Source organism: Dendrobates tinctorius, unplaced genomic scaffold (assembly GCF_039654945.1).
Source record: "Dendrobates tinctorius isolate UK_male_01 unplaced genomic scaffold, ASM3965494v1 ptg000073l, whole genome shotgun sequence".
Lineage (NCBI taxonomy): Eukaryota > Metazoa > Chordata > Amphibia > Anura > Dendrobatidae > Dendrobates > Dendrobates tinctorius.
Window position 1 is genome coordinate 38,148,853 of NW_027361741.1, and position 23,260 is coordinate 38,172,112.

At 43.7% G+C, this 23,260-nt stretch overlaps 2 protein-coding genes across 7 annotated transcripts in view; both read left to right on the forward strand.

Annotated features, from left to right (window-relative positions):
• Positions 1 to 10,316, forward strand: part of DEPDC5 (DEP domain containing 5, GATOR1 subcomplex subunit) — a 196,914-nt gene extending 186,598 nt beyond the window's left edge. For all 6 annotated transcript variants that reach the window (XM_073582814.1, XM_073582816.1, XM_073582811.1 and 3 more), the window contains 3 exons: positions 1,393 to 1,453; positions 1,534 to 1,616; positions 8,237 to 10,316. In XM_073582814.1, coding sequence (XP_073438915.1) covers positions 1,393 to 1,453; positions 1,534 to 1,616; positions 8,237 to 8,532 — 440 coding nt within the window. In that variant the 3' untranslated portion in view covers positions 8,533 to 10,316. The remainder of the gene's footprint in view (positions 1 to 1,392; positions 1,454 to 1,533; positions 1,617 to 8,236) is intronic.
• Positions 10,317 to 10,542: 226 nt separating this feature from the next.
• YWHAH (tyrosine 3-monooxygenase/tryptophan 5-monooxygenase activation protein eta) lies at positions 10,543 to 13,348 on the forward strand. Its single transcript, XM_073582817.1, has 2 exons — positions 10,543 to 10,773; positions 11,878 to 13,348. Exons 1-2 carry the CDS (start codon positions 10,687 to 10,689, stop codon positions 12,532 to 12,534), a joined length of 744 nt encoding a protein of 247 aa, XP_073438918.1. The 5' UTR covers positions 10,543 to 10,686; the 3' UTR covers positions 12,535 to 13,348.
• The last annotated feature ends 9,912 nt before the right edge of the window (positions 13,349 to 23,260 follow it).

The following is a 23,260-nucleotide window of genomic DNA, read 5'->3' on the forward strand; positions in this document are numbered from 1 at the left end:
AGTACACCAATATATATTCTGTACTATCTAAATATCTTGATTATTGGATCATAAAAATGATTAAATGTCTGAGGTTCACATTGTACTACAATAAATTTTTCACTTAAATATAAGCAATATGTGTGGGAGTCGGAGTCGTGGAGTCGGTGTAAGGGAAATTGAGGAGTCGGAGTCGCAGGTTTGGCTTACCGACTCCACAGCCCTGATTGACACACTCCACAAGGAGGGTAAGAAACAAAAGGTCATTGCTAAAGAAGCTGGCTGTTCAGAGTGCTGTATCCAAACATAATAATGAAAAGTTGAGCGGAAGGAAAAAGTGTGGTAGAAAAAGGGACACAAACAACCAAGGTAACTGCAGCTTTGAAACGATTGTTAAGAAAAGACCATTCAAAAATTTAGGGGAAATTCAAAAGGAGTGGACTGCTGCTGGAGTCATTGCTTCAAGAGCCACCACACACAGACGTATCCAGGACATGGGCTACAAGTGTCGCCTTCGTGTCAAGCCACTCATGACCAATAGACAACGCCAGAAGCGTCTTACCTGGGTCAAGGAGAAAAAGAACTGGACTGATGCTCAGTGGTCCAAGGTGTTGTTTTCAGATGAAAGTAAATTTTGCATTTCATTTGGAAATCGGGGTCCCAGAGTCTGGAGGAAAAGTGGAGAGGCACACAATGATTTTAAAATAATTTTTCAAGCTGGTGTTATAAAGTATTCTAATTTACTGAGATAATTACTTTTGGGTAATAATCATCAACCTTAACAGAAATAAACATTTGAAATAGATCACTCTGTTTGTAATGACTCTTTTTAATGAGTTTCACTTTTTGTATTGAAGAACTGAAATAAATTAACTTTTTGTTGTGCTTCTCACTAACTTAGAATATCTTGTATATAGTTTCATTGTATGTGCTTCTATTTTTTTCTTTTTTTTAATTATAAAGCACCAGGGATCTGCAGTGACTTATATCTTGTGAGTGTAACTGAAGAAAAACAATTGTAATTGTTGCAAAAATCTTGAAATTGCACAACATCCCACTGCTTTCTAATGTCGGGGAGCTTGTGTGTTATCAGTGGGTCATCGTGGAGTCCTGAACCAAAAGCTGTTTGAATGTTGGTAGGACTTACTGAGTTAGCATATGCATCTGGTTTCCAGTCCACAGGCGCCAATCGATACCCGAGATTATACAGGAAAAAGCTGTCAATTCTCATTGGAGCGGAAAAAGCCCTACAGCAAATGCTATCAAACTCTGTGTTCCTAGATCTATCCTATGCTGCCATCAGAAGGGACAGCACAAATAACCACAGCAATTTGCATATAGTATGTGCCATATTAAGAAGAGTTGAGAGTGAAGGGCATCATTCCTACTACTTCGTCTTTGTTTTTTTTTCAGGTTTTGAACCAGACACGTATTGGGAGCGAATGCACCTTCTACAGGAAGTGATTGCATCACGGTACCATTTACTTGTTCTTACATCTGACACCCTTTAACCTTTTCCCTTTGGTGTTACATTATATTTTTTTGATCCTGTAGGTTTGGTTTCATTCAAGATAAATATTCTGCATCCGCATTCAATTTTCCATCTGAGAATAGGCCACAGTATATCCATGTCACAGGTAAAGTAACCACTTGAGGACAAGCAAATTTTTTTTATTTTTGGACTTTCGTTTTTTTTTTTTTTTTCCTCCCCTTGTTCCAAGAGCCATAACATTTTTGTTTTTCTGCAAGTACAAGTATATAAACACTGGTGCTTCTATATATGAGATTTGGTGCAGGAACTAATGAGGAGCTGCAGGTGATAAAAGGTCAGGTTCTGTGCCTACCTGACAAAAACTGAAGACACAATTAAATTAACATAATCACCGCGCTGTCAATTCCAAAGGCACGGCCAAAATGTCCACTCTCACCGCAAGAGACTGCAAATGGGAACCTTGCAAATACAGGACGGCTGGTTCCAAAAAAGAGCCGTATATAGAACCAAACAAAAAGGAGTTTTTTTTACAAAAAAAGTTTTTTACTTATAAATTATTAGGTATAAAATACTAGATTAGATTGTACAAATAATTGTACTTACGGGTTTGGACATTCCAGATGTAAGTAAATGCTTTATTGCTCAGATTATGTGGCCTGTGATATGCTGGCCTTTTTCAAAATGAGTTCACTGCGAAAATACAGGAATATTAGTATCAATAGTACCGCACTAGTGGTTCAGGGAGTAGTATCAATATACTTACTCCTGTATGTATAGGGAGCGGTTCTTGATAAATAAAGGAGAGTGGATCTGATGCAGCTGATTGCTGGACTAAATGAAAAAAAATATGCATATGGTGAAACCAATCAGATATTTTTTTGTATTTCAGTCAGTGGGTGGTGTGAACACTGTCCGACCGACTTGTTCACATTTGTGCATGTCACATGTGTTTTAATCCATTTTCTCCTTGCTTATGCTTGGTTTGAGAGACCCCACCCCTCTCTTGTGTGACATGCACATAAAAAGCTGTCTTACACCACGTGCCCATACTATGAAGCGCCTCTCTTGGTCCTGTTCATTTAGACACTGTTCACATGTTCAGGTTTTAAATACATTAGATAGGGACTGCTCCATTAAGGGTTACCTTGACGTGGTGGAGCAGCTTGGTATACATTTTTTTTTGCAAAAAAAGTATCGACTAAATACCCTGTATTTGTTGCCATCTTTTTACCAGCACTTGCTGATTGTCATATTTGTTACTGCAGGGTATTTCTGCACATTTGTCATTCTGTGTCTTCTTTTTGTATTTCAGTCAGTGGGTGGTGTGAACACTGTCCGACCGACTTGTTCACATTTGTGCATGTCACATGTGTTTTAATCCAGATATTTAAAAGATATAATGTGTGGGTCAGTGTACTCAGTGAGTACACTGACCCACACATTATATCTTTTAAATATCTGATTGATTTCACCATATGCATATTCCTGTATTTTCGCAGTGAACTCATTTTGAAAAAGGCCAGCATATCACAGGCCACATAATCTGAGCAATAAAGCATTTACTTACATCTGGAATGTCCAAACCCGTAAGTACAATTATTTGTACAATCTAGTATTTTATACCTAATAATTTATAAGTAAAAAACTCTTTTTTTGTAAAAAAACTCCTTTTTGTTTGGTTCTATATACGGCTCTTATTTGGAACCAGCCGTCCTGTATTTGTAAGGTTCCCATTTGCAGTCTCTTGCGGTGAGAGTGGACATTTTGGCAGTGCCTTTGGAATTGACAGTGGGACGCCCCTCACACCCAGGGCTGTGGGGTACTCGGTACCGGGCCTGGTGGATCTCAGTGGAAGTTGTCACGGTAGCTGTGACCCGGCCCATTGTAAATGTTCAGTGTGAATGAATAAGTCGTGACGCCACCTGTGGTGTTCGGTAATGTACTGTAGATGTTAGGCCGACGCTGCACACAGATCCTCTGGGACAGATGGTGTGGTGCAGCAGTGATGGTATAGCCCTCCACAGGCAGGGCTGTTGTCCCAGGGCAGAGTAGATATGATGACACTTAGGTGGTGTAGTGTCAGGCGCAGGGGATGTAGCAGTGCCGGACAGGTTGGCGCAGGATTAAGTGGAGGACACCAGGGCATGTAGTTCCAAAGCTTTACTCAGTCTGTTGTACAAACAGGTGCCCGCTTCCGTGCCGTGTCCTCCGGGTCTGGGACTCGGTCAACCCCCAGGCCAGATGGAATACTCCTTTCCAACACTCCGCCAACTTGTGCCTTTCTGAACGTCTCCTCTTATAGCGCCTTTAGATGAAGTACTCCTAGTAGTGATTTACACTGTAGTTCCTCCTGTCTGATGTGCCTATGAACTCTACTTGTACGGCAGTCTGCTGTAGCCTGCTTCGGGGACTCCTTGCTACTAAGTCCCGGCTCACTATCCAGTTGCTGTTGTGCCCCCAAGTCTTGTGTGGGAATAAAGTGGTCACTACTTCTATTCCTCCGGTGTCTGCTGCAGGACCATTAGTATCCGTACAACCTCGGGGACCGGGCCCCGGTCTTGCGCTTATAACTTCTAGGAAGGGTTCTCGTCTCACCCACATCCTCTGTTCTCTTTTACTCCTCACGTTCCGTACTAATCCTTTCTTTCTATGGAGAGTCAGGCTTTCAGTCTGTTGCTCTCTTTCTCCCTTTCCCGTGCCAGCAGACCCAGATCACTGGGATCTGCTGCAGCACTTGCATCCATCTATCCCTCTCTCTAGGGATCTTCTCTCTCCAACCAACTACTAACTTAAACTCTTCCCGCTCCTTGAAATGTAATCTAACTCCACCCACCTCCCAGCACGTTTCGTGTTCCAAGCAAGGAGCCACCAATGGGTGCTTTGCTATACTACAAGCAGGGAGCCGCCGAAGGTGCTTTGCTACACTACTTTGTGGTGTGGGGTGCAGGTGTTGAAGCATGGTCAGGAGTTTCCACCTTACCTGGATGGTGGGGCACCACACCTCAGGAGGTGGTGCAGTACCTCTGTGGCGACCGAGCCTCAGGGGCGCCACAACAGCGCGGTGATTATATTAATTTAATAGTGTCTTCAATTTTTGTTTTTCTGTTGACACATGCATATGAGGGTTTCTTTTTCCCGGACTAGTTGAAGTTTTCAATGACACAATTCATGTTACTGTATACAGTCATGGCCAAAAGTTTTGAGAATGACACAAATATTAATTTTTACAAAGTCTACTGCTTCATTTTTTTCTAATGGCAATTTGCATATACTCCAGAATGTTATAAAGAGTGATCAGCTTAACAGCAATTACTTGCAAAGTCAATATTTGCCTAGAAAATGAACTTTATCCCCCAAAACACATTTTCAACCATTTGCAGCCCTGCCTTAAAAGGACCAGCTAACATCGTTTCAGTGATTGCTCCATTAACACAGGTGTGGGTGTTGATGAGGACAGGGCTGGAGATCAATCTGTCATGATTAACTAAGAATGACACCACTGGACACTTTAAAAGGAGGCTGGTGCTTGGCATCATTGTTTCTCTTCTGTTAACCATGTTAAAGAAACATGTGCAGTCATCATTGCACTGCACAAAAATGGCCTAACAGGGAAGAGTATTGCAGCTAGAAAGATTGCACCTCAGTCAACAATCTATCGCATCATCAAGAACTTCAAGGAGCGAGGTTCCCTTGTTGCCAAAAAGGCTCCAGGGCGCCCAAGAAAGACCAGCAAGCGCCAGGACTGTCTCTTCAAAGTGTTTCAGCTGCGGGATCGGGCTACCAGCAGTGCAGAGCTCGCTCAGGAATGGCAGCAGGCAGGTGTGAGTGCATCTGCACGCACTGTGAGGCGGAGACTCTTGGAGCAAGGCCTGGTCTCAAGGAGGGCAGCAAAGAAGCCACTTCTCTCCAGAAAAAACATCATGGACAGACTGATGTTCTGCAAGATGTACAGGGAGTGGACTGCTGAGGACTGGGGTAAAGTCATTTTCTCTGATGAATCCCCTTTTCGATTGTTTGGGACATCTGGAAAACGGCTTATTCGGAGAAGACGAGGTGAGCGCTACCACCAGTCTTGTCTCATGCCAACTGTTAAGCATCCTGAAACCATTCATGTGTGGGGTGGCTTCTCAGCCAAGGGAATGGGCTCTCTCTGTCTTGCCTAAAAACACAGCCATGAATAAAGAATGGTACCAGAATGTCCTCCGAGAGCAACTTCTCCCAACCGTCCAAGAGCAGTTTGGCGATCAACAATGCCTTTTTCAACATGATGGAGCACCTTGCCATAAAGCAAAGGTGATAACTAAATGGCTCAGGGAACAAAACATAGAGATTTTGGGACCATGGCCTGGAAACTCCCCAGATCTTAATCCCATTGAGAACTTGTGGTCAATCATCAAGAGACGGGTGGACAAACAAAAACCTTCAAATTCAGACAAAATAAAAGCATTGATTTTGCAAGAATGGACTGCTATCAGTCAGGATTTGATCCAGAAGTTGATTGAGAGCATGCCAGGGAGAATTGCAGAGGTCCTGAAGAAGGGTCAACACTGCAAATATTGACTTGCTGCATTAACTCATTCTAACTGTCAATATAACCTTTTGTTACTCATAATATTGTTGCAATTATATTTCTGTATGTGATAAAAACATCTGACAAACACACATAAAAACCAGAGGGCAGCAGATCATGTGAAAATATAATATTTGTGTCATTCTCAAAACTTTTGGCCATGACTGTAGTGTACTGGAAAACAGGAAAAAAAAAATTCCAAGTGTTGTGTAATTGTCAAAAAAAGTAATTGCGCCATTGTTTAGGAGTTTTGTAAAAACAGCATTCATTGTATAGTAAAAAATGACCTACCAACAGTAATATCTAGGTCAGCATGGTTATGGCAATACCATTCTTGTTCAGTTTTTCTTTATTCTTTTAATGTTTAAAAAAAAAAAAAATCCAACATTTCTAAAAGAGGGGAAAACAATTATTTACATCACCATTTTCTGAGACCCACAACTTTTAATTTTTCCATCCATGGAGATGTCTGAAGACTTATTTTTAGTGTTCTGAGCTAACCATTTTATGCATATCGTTTTCGGGTATGTATCACCTTTTAATTGCTTTTTGTTGCATTTATACGTTTAAAACTTTTTTTTTTTTTTGCTTAACTTGGAACCACTGACTGCCTTAGTAACCCACTGTCTGGAGGGGGGTGGGGTAAGGCAATGAGAGATGGTGTTTGCTGGCAATGGTGTGATTCAGAGAGAGACAGCAGCATTTAAATGGTTAAACTACAGTGATTAGATCCAAGTAAAGGCCATGTCACACACAGCGATCTCGCTAGCGAGATCGCTGATTTTGTGACTCCACAGAGATCTCGCTGTGTGACGGGGATCAGCGACCGGCCCCCCTGCCGGGTATCGCTGATCGCGCTCCATCGTCCTGGGCCGTTTTTTGATCGCTGGTCTCCCGCTGATCAGTGATGCTTGTTTCCAATGTAAACATCGGGTATCTAAGAGCCGCGTGGCTCTTAGATACCCGATGTTTACATTGGAAACCAGCTTGCTCGATGGTCCTGATCGCTGGAGGGGTTGTCTATGTGACAGCTCACCAGCGATCCCATACATGTTGGATTGTTGGTGGGATTGCTGGGCAATACGAGATGTATGTGAAACCATGTTTGGGGAAAAAGTGCAATTTGATCAAATTATTTGGGGGAAAAAGTTTGTCTGAAAAAATAGGGCCAATTCTGAATTAAAAAAGAGCTGGATTCATGTATGAAGTGTAGCTGTGAACTAAGGTTACACAAGTTCATGAAAAAATATACAATTGCAAATGTAAAAACAGTAGGGTAAGTTGTATTGGTCAGGCATTGTTTACTTTCACACATATTGGTACAGCTTCATTAAATTAGTGGTAACATCCATGCTCATGTGAGGATAACCAAGACATGGTTTAAAAGGACTCGTCAGCACAGAATGGCTTTTCAAACTTAGTCCTGCCGCTCAGTGCATCATGGCGGAGCCAGTCATTTATATAAACCTTTCCACCTGCTTGTTAAACCTCTGTCTGTGCCTCCCTCTTCTTTGATTGACAGCCCTGACTTTATAGAGCCATAAAAGGGTGGAGATAGATGTAAAACATGCAGGTGGTGAACGTGTATAAATGTTTGTCCCCGCCATGAGGCACCGAGCGCTTGTACTTGGCTTGAACAGTCATTCTGTGCTGACAGAATCCCTTTAAACTTGGGGAAAATCACAAAAATAAATGTGTTTTACATCAATGCTATATTTGTGTTTTTTTTTTTTTTTTTCCCCATCTAAAACGCTGCAAAAAATGTTAGCATATTTGCTGAGCTTTTGGACTTACTCATTGCTTTCTAAGGTTGAAAAACTGCTTCAAGAAGTGACATGCTCCAGTATTCATAAACTGAGCAGTTTTCCAATTAAGTCATGGAAAAAAAAACAATTGTGTGCATAAGATTTCTGAAATCTCATGGCTTTTGCTGGTATTGTAAAAAAAAAAAAATAAATAAATAAATTTGCGTTTAAAAGAAAAACTAACTACAGAAACGCAACATGTGTACATAGCCTTAAAGGTAAATGATGTCTGTTGCACAGCCTGTATTAAGCAGTCGTACCTTCCTTAGCGAACTATGACAAAATTGTACGTCATAGGCCGTTAAGAAGTTGAGATAAAATCGCCATTTTCATCTGCTATTCAGTTGTTTCTTCTAACAAGTATTTTTTTTTTATTTGTACTTCTCCAAGGTACTGTGTTTATACAACTACCATATTCTAGGCGAAAATATACTTCTGGCCAGCAAAGACGTAGAAGAAATTCTACAAGTTCCTCAACACAAAACCCATTTGGAGAAGAGAGAATAGGATACAACTGGGCCTATAATACCATGCTCACTAAGACCTGGCGCTCAAGTGGCACTGGAGATGAACGTTTTGCTGACCGCTTGCTAAAGGACTTTACTGACTTTTGTGCCAACCGTGATAACAGACTTTCCTCCTTTTGGGCCAGCTGCCTGGAGAAGATGAATATGGTTGAACCTTGAACATCTTTGCTGAAGCTGACATGCTTGGTTTTAGCTGATGTATAGAATGTGAGTTAGGAGATGACTTACACAAGGTACTAGTTTTACTGCTGCTTTGCTATCCAATGTCTATGTTGTATAAGGAAAATTTGGAAATTCATGCCTTATCTGCCACCTTTCACTTTGGGACGTGAGAAGCGCCAGTCGCTTGCCAGGTATAGACTAGTCTAATGCATCGGTCTCGTTAATTAGAAGAGGATGCGTGCACTTCATTTCCTGGGCAGTCATGACACCTGGCAAGTGGTCACTGACAGCACATCAGCAGCACCTCTCATTTTCCAAAGTGGAAGAGGCATTGGATAACCCCTAGGAAAAGGTTTTTCCAAAATTGCAAGAATCAGTGGGCCTTGGTTGTGCCATCTTGAATGGAACAGAGGTGCAAATGCTCGGCCTCTGCTCCATTTGTTGTCAACGGGACTGCTGAAAATAGCTGATTGCTTTACTTGGTTATTTCTGGTAGTCTCCTAGATAATGTAAAGAGTAGAGCTCTGCACTCAGGTTTTCCAGCGTCCCGTTCTCAAGATTGCTTGAGATCCATCCAAGGGGTCGGAAAACCAGCAAGTTGTTCCCTATCCTAACGAGAGATCTGACTTTAGCGGTAGGGACACTCATCTGTCCAATCTGACATTGGCCTTGGCAAGATACCACTGCACATTGGATGGCAACGTTTACAAGGTCACCTCCAAGTCCATCTCCCTGCACGTATCATGCTCTGGTGGTGGTAAGAATAGGCTTCTGTCACGATTGTTGGGCGGTGGCCTTGGCATCTGACCGGTCCCATATCCAGTAGCGTTTCTCCACGCCCGTTATCTGATAGAGCATCTGCCTTCACAGCTTCTGCAAACAAGTTTCTTTTAGTAAGTTATCTCCTAATGCAAGACTGATACTATAACCTCTGTGAGGAGGACCGATCTGCTCTGAAAGCTTCCTGATGTCACACAAGGCATTAAAGGGATATTCCCATCTCCAAGATCCTATCCCATTATGTAGCAGGTGTAGTAATGGCAAATGCCTCTAATCCGAAATGTAGTATAGTTCTTCTGATTTGCTATGTTGCTTTCCCCATGTGCAGGGCATTGCAGTAGCTTAGGTATCCATGGTACGACCACTCATAGTGACAGTTAGCTGTTGGTGGTCGTAACTATGGCTGCACATGGGGTAAGTGACAGGGTGAATCAGAAGAACTATACTACAATTCTAATTGGAGGTATTTGCCAATATTATCATTACACCTACTACATATTGGGGCAGGATTTTGGAGATCGGAATACCCCTTTAGCCTTTGCTGCAGTCAGTGAATTCCCCTATGGGGAGTGGAGATTGTAGGTAATGTCCAGACTACATTCCCATTGAACACATTTGCCTCCAGCTAGTCGCCGACCTCTGCCCCTTGATCGGCACTGTAGGAATCCATGGCGGACTCGTCCATAGCCAGCAGTTTGGGTGCTGCTTTTCTGTACTTGGCGTTGTAGGAAAGAGCCGGAGGTCGGTTCTTATGGGCACCTACCCATTTTTAGGTTTCGGTAACCCTCATATTGGCGGGCAGCCACCCTACTGTCAGCCTGCCACAGCAAGGCCGCAGGGCTCATGGTTTGTGCGACCTTTTCTTCCCAGTCCTCCTGCGTGGCTGAGGTAAAGGTGCCGGCCTGCCATGTAGCACCTGTAGCGCTCGGTCACCACTGTCTATATTGTGACAGGCAGCAGAAAGTTGGAATTTGTGGAAATAAAAGCCGTTTTTGATCTTGCCTCTCTTTTCATAGTCTTTATTTTTAGGAGACGACCATTTTAGTGCTCTCTCTGCAGGCAGGAATCGTCTCCCGACCCCAAGTCTGTTCCCCTGCCTTTAGCCACCCCTCCCTCGCTTCATCCGCTCTCCACCTCTTTGCTGTGCATTGCAGCAATCATACTGCGCATGCTCATAGTAGTGGCTATAAATAGCTCATGACGTCAGCTAGAAATGTTCACGAAAGGCACGCCCTCTGGACACGCCCATCTGTAGTGCGTCCCGGCTGCAGAGCCGCAAGTAGCAGAACCGGGTGCAACGCAACGAGGCAGCAAGAAAGGAGAGCCCGCTACTTCTACCGGCACCTCACGTAGACCCGCCCGAGGGACAGCATGGCGGACCGGGAGCAGTTGCTCCAGAGAGCCCGTTTGGCAGAGCAGGCGGAGAGATATGAAGATATGGCTGCAGCTATGAAATCGGTGAGTCTGCGGGCACGGTATGAGGAGAGGCAGCAGATGTGAGTGCGATGGGTGCCCGGTAGGCTGGCAGTGATAGACCCCGTTATCAGAGCTGGCAGCATGGTGGGCAGGTGATGAATGACCTGCTTGTGACAGAGCAGCACATTTCTGGTGACATGTCCCTGGCTGCCACCATTCTGGGTGGCTCATTCCTGCTGATGATAAACCAGCACCGACTCTGATAAGATGAGCCCCCATACGGTCTTACATTTTGTATGTGGGATCCCCAGCTGTAGGGTGGAGTCGGTATGTTACGTGTGGGCACTATGGGTACAACTGACAGATTATCGGATGACATTGGAACTGGGAGGTGCTATGTGTTGTGGATGCCAGTGCCGAGGGCATGTGGCTGGTCTGCACATTAGCATCATGGTTTATATCCTAGTTGTTAATGTTTTCATGCTATTCTTTCCAAGGTATAACTCTGGGTGTAATGATTATTGCCCAGGTATAGCTCCAGGTGTGGTGATTATTGCCCAGGTATAGCTCCAGGTGTGGTGATTATTGCCCAGGTATAGCTCCAGGTGTGGTGATTATTGCCCAGGTATAGCTCCAGGTGTGGTGATTATTGCCCAGGTATAGCTCCAGGTGTGGTGATTATTGCCCAGGTATAGCTCCAGGTGTGGTGATTATTGCCCAGGTATAGCTCCAGGTGTGGTGATTATTGCCCAGGTATAGCTCCAGGTGTGGTGATTATTGCCCAGGTATAGCTGCAGGTGTGGTGATTATTGCCCAGGTATAGCTCCAGGTGTGGTGATTATTGCCCAGGTATAGCTCCAGGTGTGGTGATTATTGCCCAGGTATAGCTCCGGGTGTGGTGATTATTGCCCAGGTATAACTTCGGGTGTGGTGATTGTTGCCGAGGTATAACTTCGGGTGTGGTGATTGTTGCCGAGGTATAACTTCGGGTGTGGTGATTGTTGCCGAGCTGTGGCTCCGGGTGTGGTGGTGGTTGTTGTTGTGATGTAGCTCCGGGTGTGGTGATCTGCCCATGCCCTTTCCACATTTACCAGTTTCTATATTTGCCAGCACCTGATGATCTGATCGTTTTGCCCTTCTCTGCAGGTGACAGAACTTAATGAACCGTTATCTAATGAGGATCGGAACTTGCTATCCGTTGCCTACAAGAATGTTGTTGGTGCCCGAAGATCTTCCTGGCGAGTAATAAGCAGCATCGAGCAGAAGACCTTGGCTGATGGGAATGAGAAAAAGCTGGAGAAGGTGAAAGCTTACAGAGAGAAGATAGAGGCCGAGTTGGAAGGAGTATGTAGTGAAGTTCTGTCACTGCTTGACAAGTTTCTCATCAAGAATTGCAATGACTTCCAGTATGAAAGCAAAGTTTTCTACCTGAAGATGAAGGGGGATTACTATCGGTATCTGTCAGAAGTGGGAGCTGGAGACAGGAAGCAAAGCGTGACCTCAGCATCTGAAGCTGCCTATAAGGAGGCTTTTGAGATCAGCAAGGAACACATGCAGCCAACTCACCCCATCCGTCTTGGCCTGGCTCTAAATTTCTCTGTCTTCTATTATGAGATACAGGGAAACCCTGAACAGGCTTGTCTCCTTGCCAAGCAGGCCTTTGATGATGCGATCGCTGAGCTGGACACGCTAAATGAGGATTCCTACAAGGACTCCACCCTCATCATGCAGCTCCTTCGTGACAACCTGACCCTTTGGACAAGTGATCAGCAAGATGAAGAGACCGGAGAAGGCAATAATTAAAGAGGGTTTTGCGTCTTGCTACAGCCCATAACCTAACCTATCCGCTCCCCTCCACCACATGCCACCCCCACCGCTTCCCCTGACATGTCCCTGTGCTTCTCATATCCGTATCATTGGCACAACTGCTCATATTGCTACGTGCCCGGGGAGACGGGTTACCGTGGCGTCCTCTTGGGCATTGCTGGATTGCGTTGGTGCATCAGCCGTTTCTCGGGCTGCCCTCGCATAGATCAGGGGATTAGGGAAGCTGCAGTTAGAGAGGCGCCCGCGCTCTCCTTGCCGATAGGGCACATACGGGCTGGAACGATGCAAAGTGGTCCCGTTTTATTTTGTAATGAAACTGGTTCTAGTTTCCATTTGTGCAGCATTCCCTGTGCATGTAAAGGACTCCTGCTTTCTTTGTTCGTGGAGGCACCTCACAGTTAAGGCTGTGATTGACTGCAGATCCCGTAAGTGGAGGATGTGGGGTCTGCCTGTTTTTGTTAGCTAATAGATGTTTTTTCAATGTGAGCTTTGTGAAGTTTCTATTTGCTCTTTTAACTTATGTCGTGATAACTGCACCTCTTATGAGTTTGAATGCCCTGAAAGTACCTGTGTTCTTCTTTTTCTTTTTTTTTCCTAATCTTTATAATTAAGGTAAATTTTCAAGGGCCTCATTATTTGGTTGTAAGCCTTGTGTGGGCCAGGCCTTCTCAGGACTGACTGCATCTGCACAGTGTGTATTAGCCTGTTATGATGGATGCCAATAAAATGCCAGACACCAATATAAATGTTTTGGAATTATGTGGATGAAATAAATGCTGCTTTGAGGATATTCTGACTTTATGAGCTTCTTGTGTCTTTGATAAAATAGACTCGAGCCTTTCCTGTTTCTTAACTCCTAGGTATGAACTGCATGACAATAAGTCGTTGTAGGCAAGATTGAAGAATCGGGACTGTGTCTGTAGGGTTAAGAGACACTGGTACGCAGTTTCTGAACTTGATGCTAATGCCGGGACATGTACTTTTTGGAAGAAGTATTATTAAATAGAAAGCATCTCTGTAATAGGTCTCTCCCATATGTTCCTTTGTATATTCAACCACTTCACTTGTACCAATCCCAGTTCAATCATTTTTCCATTACACAGGGATATATTTCCTTACCTTTACCCAATCACATTGTGTGCACATGATCCACACACCATGGTATATGAAGTCTAGTGCCATCCATGTGTATGTGCAGATAACATTGTTCCCCCTTATGAAATAAAGGGGAGGCAGCATAACCCACCCTGGGTTCACAGATTCATCCTTTGGCTCTGATTTTAGAGCCAGCTATATATTATTTTTGTCTCGTGAAGCATTATTACATAATACGTTTGTGTATCTTGTCCATAGATTCAGGGTTGTCAGCTCTATGCTACTGGAAACTGATGATTTTAAAACCTCCTTTGAGGTCTGTAAAATGAAAGCTTATGAATACATATTGACTAATCCCAACGTGGCTTTTAACCCAAGCACCACCATCACCTCTGCAACCTGGATGAGTTCTCCACCGCTTGGTGCCACTAGTGCTGAGCAGTTCCCGAATGTGACCTGAATAATTCATACTGCAATACAGGAAATGGGAAAGATCCATCGCAGTTTCCACAGCGACGGAGTAAGATTTATAGAAGCTTCTGTTTCCATGGTAACAAGAGGTGCGATTTATGCTGTAGAATGCTTTTCCCTTGGTGTGTGGTGCTGCTTGAGGTTCCTGATGGCCGTGCATCACACACTCGCTTTTCTAGATATTCGTGGCTAGCCTGCTTTTCAATGTGTTCATATCTAGGAATTATTTTAAACTATTATGGCTAAAGATCTACGGATGCATCAACAGCAAGCCATGTCCAGTACTTGGAAAATGACTTATAAGGTAACTGGAGTTGTTGCCTTGGGGATACAATGATGTCACACATTTCCATGGTAACACAATGCTGTGATCATAAAGTGCAGCATTCATTTCATATCTGTTACTAATGGCCTTTGTAATGAAAGAAAGACAAATTTAGGGAAGCTTTTGACGAACATAATGTGTGTTCATTCTACCCCTTCTCCCATGAGACTAGGATTTCATCTTGCATGATATTCACTTTTTAATTCTACAAATTGTGCTACGTTTTATTTGCATTGTTTAGTTTTACGAGAGCACGGAGCCACGAAATGTGTCCTTAATTTACGAATGGGATTGGCCTCAAAATTCACGCTCGTGGTAACTCGCCCTAAATCAGAAGCTGTATTTATTATAGCGCCATTCCATGGCGCTTTACATGTGAAAAGGGGTATACATAATAAAAATGAGTAAAATAGTCTTAATGCAAGTCGCTGCTGGTACAGGATGAGAGAGGTCTCTGCCCGCGAGAAGTCACAATCTACAAGGGATAGTGAGGATACAATAGTCAAGGGTTGAGCTGGTCGTGCAGTGGCTTGGTCGATCTGTGACTACTACAGGTTGTAGGCTTGTCGGAAGAGGTAGGTCTTCAGGTTCTTTTTGAAGATTTCAAAGGTAGGTGAGAGTCTGATGTGTTGCGGCAGAGAGTTCCAGAGTAGGGGCGATGCGCGGGAGAAATCTTGTATGCGATTGTGGGAAGAGGAAATAAGAGGGTAGTAGAGAAGGAGATCTTGTGAGGATCGGAGGTTGCGTGTAGTTAAGTACCGGGAGACCAGGTCACAGCTGTATGGAGGACACAGGTTGTGGATGGCTTTGTATGCCATGGTTAGGGTTTTGAAATGGAGTCTGGGTAATGGGGGGGGGGGGGGCAGTGCAGGGACTGACAGAGGCGAGAGGCTGGGGAATAGTGTGGGGGGGGGGGACAGGTGGATTAGTTGAGCAGCAGAGTTTAGAATAGATCCAAAAATGCGGAGAAATGTACAGTTTCCTAATATTTATTTTTAACATTTGTGCATTGAAAAATTCCAGATGGATGTCCTAATATCATTATCGTTAATATATCAAACATATTACCCCAGTGGTGAATATTCGCTATTGTGAAGGAAAGGACGCAATTGGGCACTTCATCAAATGTTTATCAGAAAAGTTGCCAACATATAGTTCTACATTTTTGGGCCTAACCCTTTAATTAACTCTTATTTATAGCTGATTTCTTAGGATTTCTGATGCCCTCAGCGATCCCAAGAGTGAAATTATGGAACCCAAGCATCCCGCAGCCTCCTCTTGAATGAAGCCAGGTTGCTCTTGTGCCTTCTCCGTGCCAATGATGGTACATGGGACTTCCGAGTTCTATGCTCTGTTATTTATGGCAGTCCCTGTAGACGATTGCGTGAAGGTCCCACATGTCAACCTCTGCTACATTCAGGACTGGGCTGAAAAGCCCCGATGCCTGCATCATTGGGGACTCCAATGATCCCAAGCGATCAGATATATGGGATAACCCTTTAACTTTTCATTGCCCTGTTTCATACAGATTGGGGGCACGGAGTACACATATAGCCCTAACTACTGGTTCTCTGTACAAATCTTACAAGAAACTGCCCCAAGGGATGTATCACAGAAATAAAATATTAAAAAGTTAACATGGTGTTTGCTGTCCTGGTCCTCCTGTTTTAATATTTATTTATACTTTTTAGTGGATGGGAACTTGCCCAAGAACTCTTGCCACTTAGGAGAGTTTTTTTTTTTATCCACATGGTAATTATCGTAGCGCTCGTACAAATTAATGAGGAGAGCCATCCATGGGTACACTGCCCACGTGCTTTCTATTGGTGACATGTAACCGGACGCTGCTCTGAAGTGGGATGGTAGGACCCCCATCTCCTACATTTATTGTTTTTCCACTTTGTGAACTAAATGTAGAAAATAGGAATATACTAAGGTGTCTGTATATGAGGAACTTTTTTTTGGGTTGGATTTAATTTCACTCAAATTTTGAATATTTAGGTTTATGGATCATTTAAGCAGGTTGCACTCAACCTCTAGGAGAACATTCTAGAAAGACACCTTGTACACTTCTGGAAGTTGGGGAGGGAAGTTAGTGTGCTTTCACAAGCATGGAAAGAAAGCGAAAGCATTTATACTCTGGCAAATGAAGCGTTGCCACATTAAAATAAAATGTTATAACCAGTAAATAATGCCAGAGTCTAGGTTATAAGTGTTGGCCTTCACTCACACACATGTAAAATGGTCCATTTCTCTTTTAGGATCTTAGCCAGGAATGAAACGAGTTCAGCTACTTGAAGGGGTAGTCCCATCTTGTATATTTGTGGCATATTCACAGGATAAACCATAAGTGTATAGTAGAAGCACTTCTCATGAATTGGACCTGCATAGGTCTCGAGAACAAGCCATGTCGTGTGCTGGGGTTATTGGAAAGGTGGGCTCAGTTCCCATACAAATGAATAGGCGTTCCGACCACTGCTCCTTTGATAGTGGTGTGTGCCTGCGTACTGCTCACAAGATACAGTGGGGAAAAAAAGTATTTAGTCAGTCAGCAATAGTGCAAGTTCCACCACTTAAAAAGATGAGAGGCGTCTGTAATTTACATCATAGGTAGACCTCAACTATGGGAGACAAACTGAGAAAAAAAAATCCAGAAAATCACAGTCTGTTTTTTTTTCATTTTATTTGCATATTATGGTGGAAAATAAGTATTTGGTCAGAAACAAAATTTCATCTCAATACTTTGTGATATATCCTTTGTTGGCAATGACAGAGGTCAAACGTTTTCTGTAAGTCTTCACAAGGTTGCCACACACTGTTGTTGGTATGTTGGCCCATTCCTCCATGCAGATCTCCTCTAGAGCAGTGATGTTTTTGGCTTTTCGCTTGGCAACACGGACTTTCAACTCCCTCCAAAGGTTTTCTATAGGGTTGAGATCTGGAGACTGGCTAGGCCACTCCAGGACCTTGAAATGCTTCTTACGAAGCCACTCCTTCGTTGCCCTGGCGGTGTGCTTTGGATCATTGTCATGTTGAAAGACCCAGCCACGTTTCATCTTCAATGCCCTTGCTGATGGAAGGAGGTTTGCACTCAAAATCTCACGATACATGGCCCCATTCATTCTTTCATGTACCCGGATCAGTCGTCCTGGCCCCTTTGCAGAGAAACAGCCCCAAAGCATGATGTTTCCACCACCATGCTTTACAGTAGGTATGGTGTTTGATGGATGCAACTCAGTATTCTTTTTCCTCCAAACACAACAAGTTGTGTTTCTACCAAACAGTTCCAGTTTGGTTTCATCAGACCATAGGACATTCTCCCAAAACTCCTCTGGATCATCCAAATGCTCTCTAGCAAACTTCAGACGGGCCCGGACATGTACAGGCTTAAGCAGTGGGACACGTCTGGCACTGCAGGATCTGAGTCCATGGTGGCGTAGTGTGTTACTTATGGTAGGCCTTGTTACATTGGTCCCAGCTCTCTGCAGTTCATTCACTAGGTCCCCCCGCGTGGTTCTGGGATTTTTGCTCACCGTTCTTGTGATCATTCTGACCCCACGGGGTGGGATTTTGCGTGGAGCACCAGATCGAGGGAGATTATCAGTGGTCTTGTATGTCTTCCATTTTCTAATTATTGCTCCCACAGTTGATTTCTTCACTCCAAGCTGGTTGGCTATTGCAGATTCAGTCTTCCCAGCCTGGTGCAGGGCTACAATTTTGTTTCTGGTGTCCTTTGACAGCTCTTTGGTCTTCACCATAGTGGAGTTTGGAGTCAGACTGTTTGAGGGTGTGCACAGGTGTCTTTTTATACTGATAACAAGTTTAAACAGGTGCCATTACTACAGGTAATGAGTGGAGGAAAGAGGAGACTCTTATAGAAGAAGATACAGGTCTGTGAGAGCCAGAAATCTTGATTGCTTGTTTCTGACCAAATACTTATTTTCCACCATAATATGCAAATAAAATGAAAAAAAAACAGACAATGTGATTTTCTGGATTTTTTTTCTCAGTTTGTCTCCCATAGTTGAGGTCTACCTATGATGTAAATTACAGACGCCTCTCATCTTTTTAAGTGGTGGAACTTGCACTATTGCTGACTGACTAAATACTTTTTTTCCCCACTGTATATGCGCGGGTTCCATTGGTAGCTCCCACACCATACATCTACCATATATCAATGGCATATCCTGTGAGCATGTGATAAAAGTACAACATTGGAATGCCTCGCTAAGGGATTATTTTTCATTTTGGGAGGGGAGCATGTTAGGGGGGATTGTAATAATACTGGCAGTTCAGAAATTAAAGTGCCCTCCACATAGTGACTAAAAGAGACTTTACATTTTCCATGTAAAGTCACCTCACTTTTTCTACCATTGCCTACTCCGCTCTGATCGGCAATCTGTTTCCCTTGATTCCAAAATGTCTGCCACACTGGTGAGTCTGAACTATTTTTCCTATGCCACAACACGGTAAAGGCATGTGGTTTAGATTCCCCATGCCACTGTGGGAGGCATCTTGAATTTGGGGAAGAGAACACCAATCTGAGCTGGGGAGGTAAATGGAGGGCACCAGGTAGGCCGGGGTCACACATGTGAGAAACTCTGACTAGTCTCACATCTTAATAGAAATGCATGCAGCCGCACTCTTCGCTCCCGAGTGCCGGTGGTAGTGCTGGGTATGAAGATGTGAGACCCCGGCCGTACAGTGACTACATGAGAAATGTATCGTCACTTTTCTGCCCATGAGTAGAGGATCATTTAAGGGTTACATATTTCTTTATTACAATTTACATCAGCAACCCAATAATTTTGCTTTCTGAAGCAAAATGCTAAGAAACTGATGGTCAGAATCTGGTTTACCCTTTCACTGCTGTTAACTATAAGGTGCAATTAGATGGATAGTCAAGTGATAAGTCAGAAAGGAATGTTCTGTCTGGTGAAGGTCAGCCATGATGTCTGTATACTTTATCCTGATTCACAACTGCAAGGGCAAAGCCGGACGCTGGAAGAAACGGATGGTGTTTAAATAACATGTATTACTAGAGTCACAATTTTTAGATGCGTTCTGTGGCAATGTGAGTTGTGGAACATCTATATGCCCATGTTAGCAGGTCCTTCATATCCATTATTGGTGTGAAGTAAATTTTATTTTTTTCTTCCTCCTAAGTTATTCCAACATAGGAAGGTTAGCAAGACAGGAGCAGACTATTCATTTTTCCTAGCCACTTCTCTATTGCCTGTACCTGTCTCTCAGGGGGGCGCACATGCTTAACATTTGGGAAGCTGCAACTGTATCGGTATATTATGATATGAAAAATATGCGACAGTCACCACCTGATAGCAAGAGGGCACAGACTGAACTCAGTTGACCTACACCCAGGTTAAGACTGGCCGACTAGGGAACAGGATAATCCTCTGGTAGGCCCCTTTAAAGGACTGCTATTAAGTAGTGCGATTAGACGTGATTCACAATTTGCACAAAAAGGATCATCTAATCATCCATTAAACAAGGTAGCCAAATTAATATTATATAGAAGCAAAAATAAACTTGTGTACTAGGGTCCAGTTATTTATTTTTGCATGTAGGTGAACAGTGAGCCCCAAGAGTCAGTTACTGGTGGGCCCTTACCAAGCCAGTTTGACGCTGAGTGCACCCATCTCTGATGTCAAGAAGGAGAAGACAGGTCATCCTACAATGGATCCTTAATAATCACCATGTAATTCTACTCTGCAACAAATGAATGGTTAGAAACCTAATTGTGCAGCTGGACCTTCATGACAGTATATGGTTAATAGGATAAAATAAAGGGTCTGTAACTCGCAATGTAATAGAATTGTCTGTTAGGATGGAGCAGATAATTAAACTGTCTAAAGGCTTCCCATACACACAAGGCTAGGTTCACATTGCGTTAGGGGCATCCGTTTAACGGACGCTCTAACACAGATGTCATTTTTTACATCGTTTGTGACCATAGCGCTATCGTATGTGCCAACGCATGGTAGCAGTTCGTTACCATGCGCTACCATGCGTTTGCCCATACAGGTCTATGCACAGCGAACGTGTCCGTTCGCTGTGCGTTAGACCCGACGCATCCTCGGACGCTGCAGACCGCGTTCGAGGGTGCGTCGTGAAGTAACGCATCCTTGCTAACGCATGCCGATGTTGGCATGCATTAGGATGCGTTACTATTATTGCGGGCAATGGCGGCGTTAATGCATCCATTACATAGTGTTAGTGCCGCTATGTAACAGATGCCGTCAGTGCATTGCCCGCAACGCAATGTGAACCCGGCCTAAGACTAACAACAATCTGATATGCATGGGGGCCTCTCGATTCCTCTCCCTTAACAAATGACGTTGGGGACATAAGGATCCCACATGTCAGATCTCTGATTGCCATTCCTTTTTTCCGTGAGTTTCACTGAAGCCAGAGGATTCTGTTGGGAGGACTTGGAAAAGATAGCTGTCGGCCTAACCATATCCAGCAGTTATTTCAGGTTTTGGATCCATTTTGGCTTGACACAAACGTGAATAAAATGATCCAGTACAGCTTTCATTTTTCAAGAAGAGAATACAGAATGAAATCTGATTGGTTGCTATGGGCAACAAAGTTTTTCTTTTAGACTGTTTCATAAATCATCCCAATAATTTTTTTTTTCCTTTATGAATGTTGTGAGCTCAGCTCCATGATAAACAAAATGCATATTTTCCGCTAAAAAACAGAAAACTAGTTTCTCTTTCGGGGACAGTGCCAATAATGTCTGTAAAGCGCTGTGGAATTAATGGCGCTATATAAATGACTAAAATAAATAAAATCTTCACATGCAGCACTTTTGCGACTTTTTTTCCTGCGTTCAAAACTTCTCTTTTGGCAGTAAAGTGCTGCTTTCGAAACCCAAGTACTGCTATGTTTTTCCATCTTTTTTTTTTTTTTTTTTAGCTGTGGGCTAAATGTTCACTTTGTCTACAGTACATGTGTAATAAAGTTTTGTTTACCAAAAACACAACAAAAATGCTGCAGAAAGGCAGAAAAACTTTTTAGCAGCATTTTTTGCTGAATTTTTCCACTCATTGGTTTCTAAGGGAGAATAAATGCAAAAACGATGAAAGAATTAACATGCTGCCGATTTAAAAAAAAAAAAGACAAAAAAACTGCAGTGCCTCAAATTCAGTTAGTAAAAAAAAATGCGTGTCCGTGTTTTCCAAAATCACTTTTGTTGGTACTGTAAAAAGTAAATGGCTTTATTGTAGTTGCTGATTGTATGTGGAGATCGTTCGCATTCCGTTAATCTCTTCGACCAGTTTTCTAATGAATCCATGTATTGCATTTTATGAAAAGACTAAGGTAATTATAATTAGCCTTTTGAGCCTCTAACTTTTTGCTGAAATCCAACATAAAATGTAAAAAATAAAGTTATTGTTATAGTATTTTTTTAATTACATGTTTGTGTTTCTATGTAACTATTTTTGTCACTGATTTTTGTCAGAGGCTGCAGACCATTGCACTGCATCTGTCTGTAGAAGGTCGCCGTTGTTTGCTTTGCAGACTAGTGGTCACCTTCCCCGATGCTAATGACCATACCTGGATCTGGGTGTTTATAACTCTCTACTTCCTGTTGGGAGGTGTGGGTGTTATTGCCACTTCTCTGCTGAAGCTTGGAGCTGTAGCAGTCCGCTTAGCATCCTCTTGGGAGTCCACTCAAGCTAAGTGTCCCCCTGGTTTCATTTATCTTTACTGTCTTTAGTGTTAGTGGGATTGACTAGCACATCCTGTCCTTACCTGTGCAGGGCTTAGCACCAGGGGCACACAGGGATTAGGTATCCTGTTCAGCAATAGGTTCAGAATCTATATAGGGACAGTAGGACAGACGGTAATGTTAGATCAGTTTAGGGGTCTCCACTTCCCCTTCCCTAGTGTTTCGTTCCCCTTCCCTTAACCCTTTGTGTTGCACTTCGTCTGGCCTACATTGTTGCTAATAGCGGCAGACCCAGCTGCTATGGGGCCCCGGAGTCAGGAGAGCCCTCCCGGTGCCAGCGGAGCAGCAGCTGGAGACAGGAGCGTGGAGAGTAGTGAATACCCTTTCACTTTAAATGCAGGTAGTGTTAACACTGCTCGCATGTAAAGCTGGTGCGGCTGCATCGAGGCCCTGGAGGTGGGCCCCTGCAGGGTGGCTAACCCTGAGGGCAATCGCCAGGCAGGGAGCGATTCCTGCAGATTGGCAGTGGGGCGGAGCTGCAGGGATCCGATGCCATCCTGCTTCCTGCCCGGTACTTCCTGTCTGACAGCGCAGCAGGATGACGTCCTCATTCAGCGTGGCTGTTTCAGAAAGAAAGCTTCCGGGATGTGCTGCGCCTGACGGGAACATGCGGAGAGGTGAGTGGTGCGGTGTGTGTATCTGTCAGAGCGCGTGCTTGTGTATGTGGTGCGGTGCTTTTTGTGTGAGAGTGGTGCGGTGATGTGTGTGTATTGGAGATTGACAATGATGTGGGTGATGGAGAGAGCAGTGATGGGGCTGGTGGGCGAGAAGGCAATGTTGGTGGTGGTGGAATGGGCCACAACGATCGGTATTAGCACCAATTGCAGCCGTTTAACCCCTTAGATACCGCTATAAATTGTGACTGTATTAAGTTTGAAAGGAATGCGGCCCGCCTGCTTAAATTTTTTTTGTGTTGCCATTTACTCTGCCGAGTTTGAGACCCTGATCTAGATTCTTTGGTTTTGTCTTCCAAGCTTCCTGTTTCATGCTACCCCAAACATGCTCAATGATGTTCATGTCTGGTGACTGGGCTGGCCAGTCCTTGAGCACCTTGA

What these genes read in the sequence shown, in the direction of transcription:
- YWHAH (XM_073582817.1), top strand. Translation starts at nt 10,687, where the DNA reads ATGGCGGACCGGGAGCAGTTGCTCCAGAGAGCCCGTTTGGCAGAGCAG. An exon ending in TGGCTGCAGCTATGAAATCG is followed by an intron (nt 10,774 to 11,877) that starts GTGAGTCTGCGG and finishes CCTTCTCTGCAG; the next exon opens with GTGACAGAACTTAATGAACC.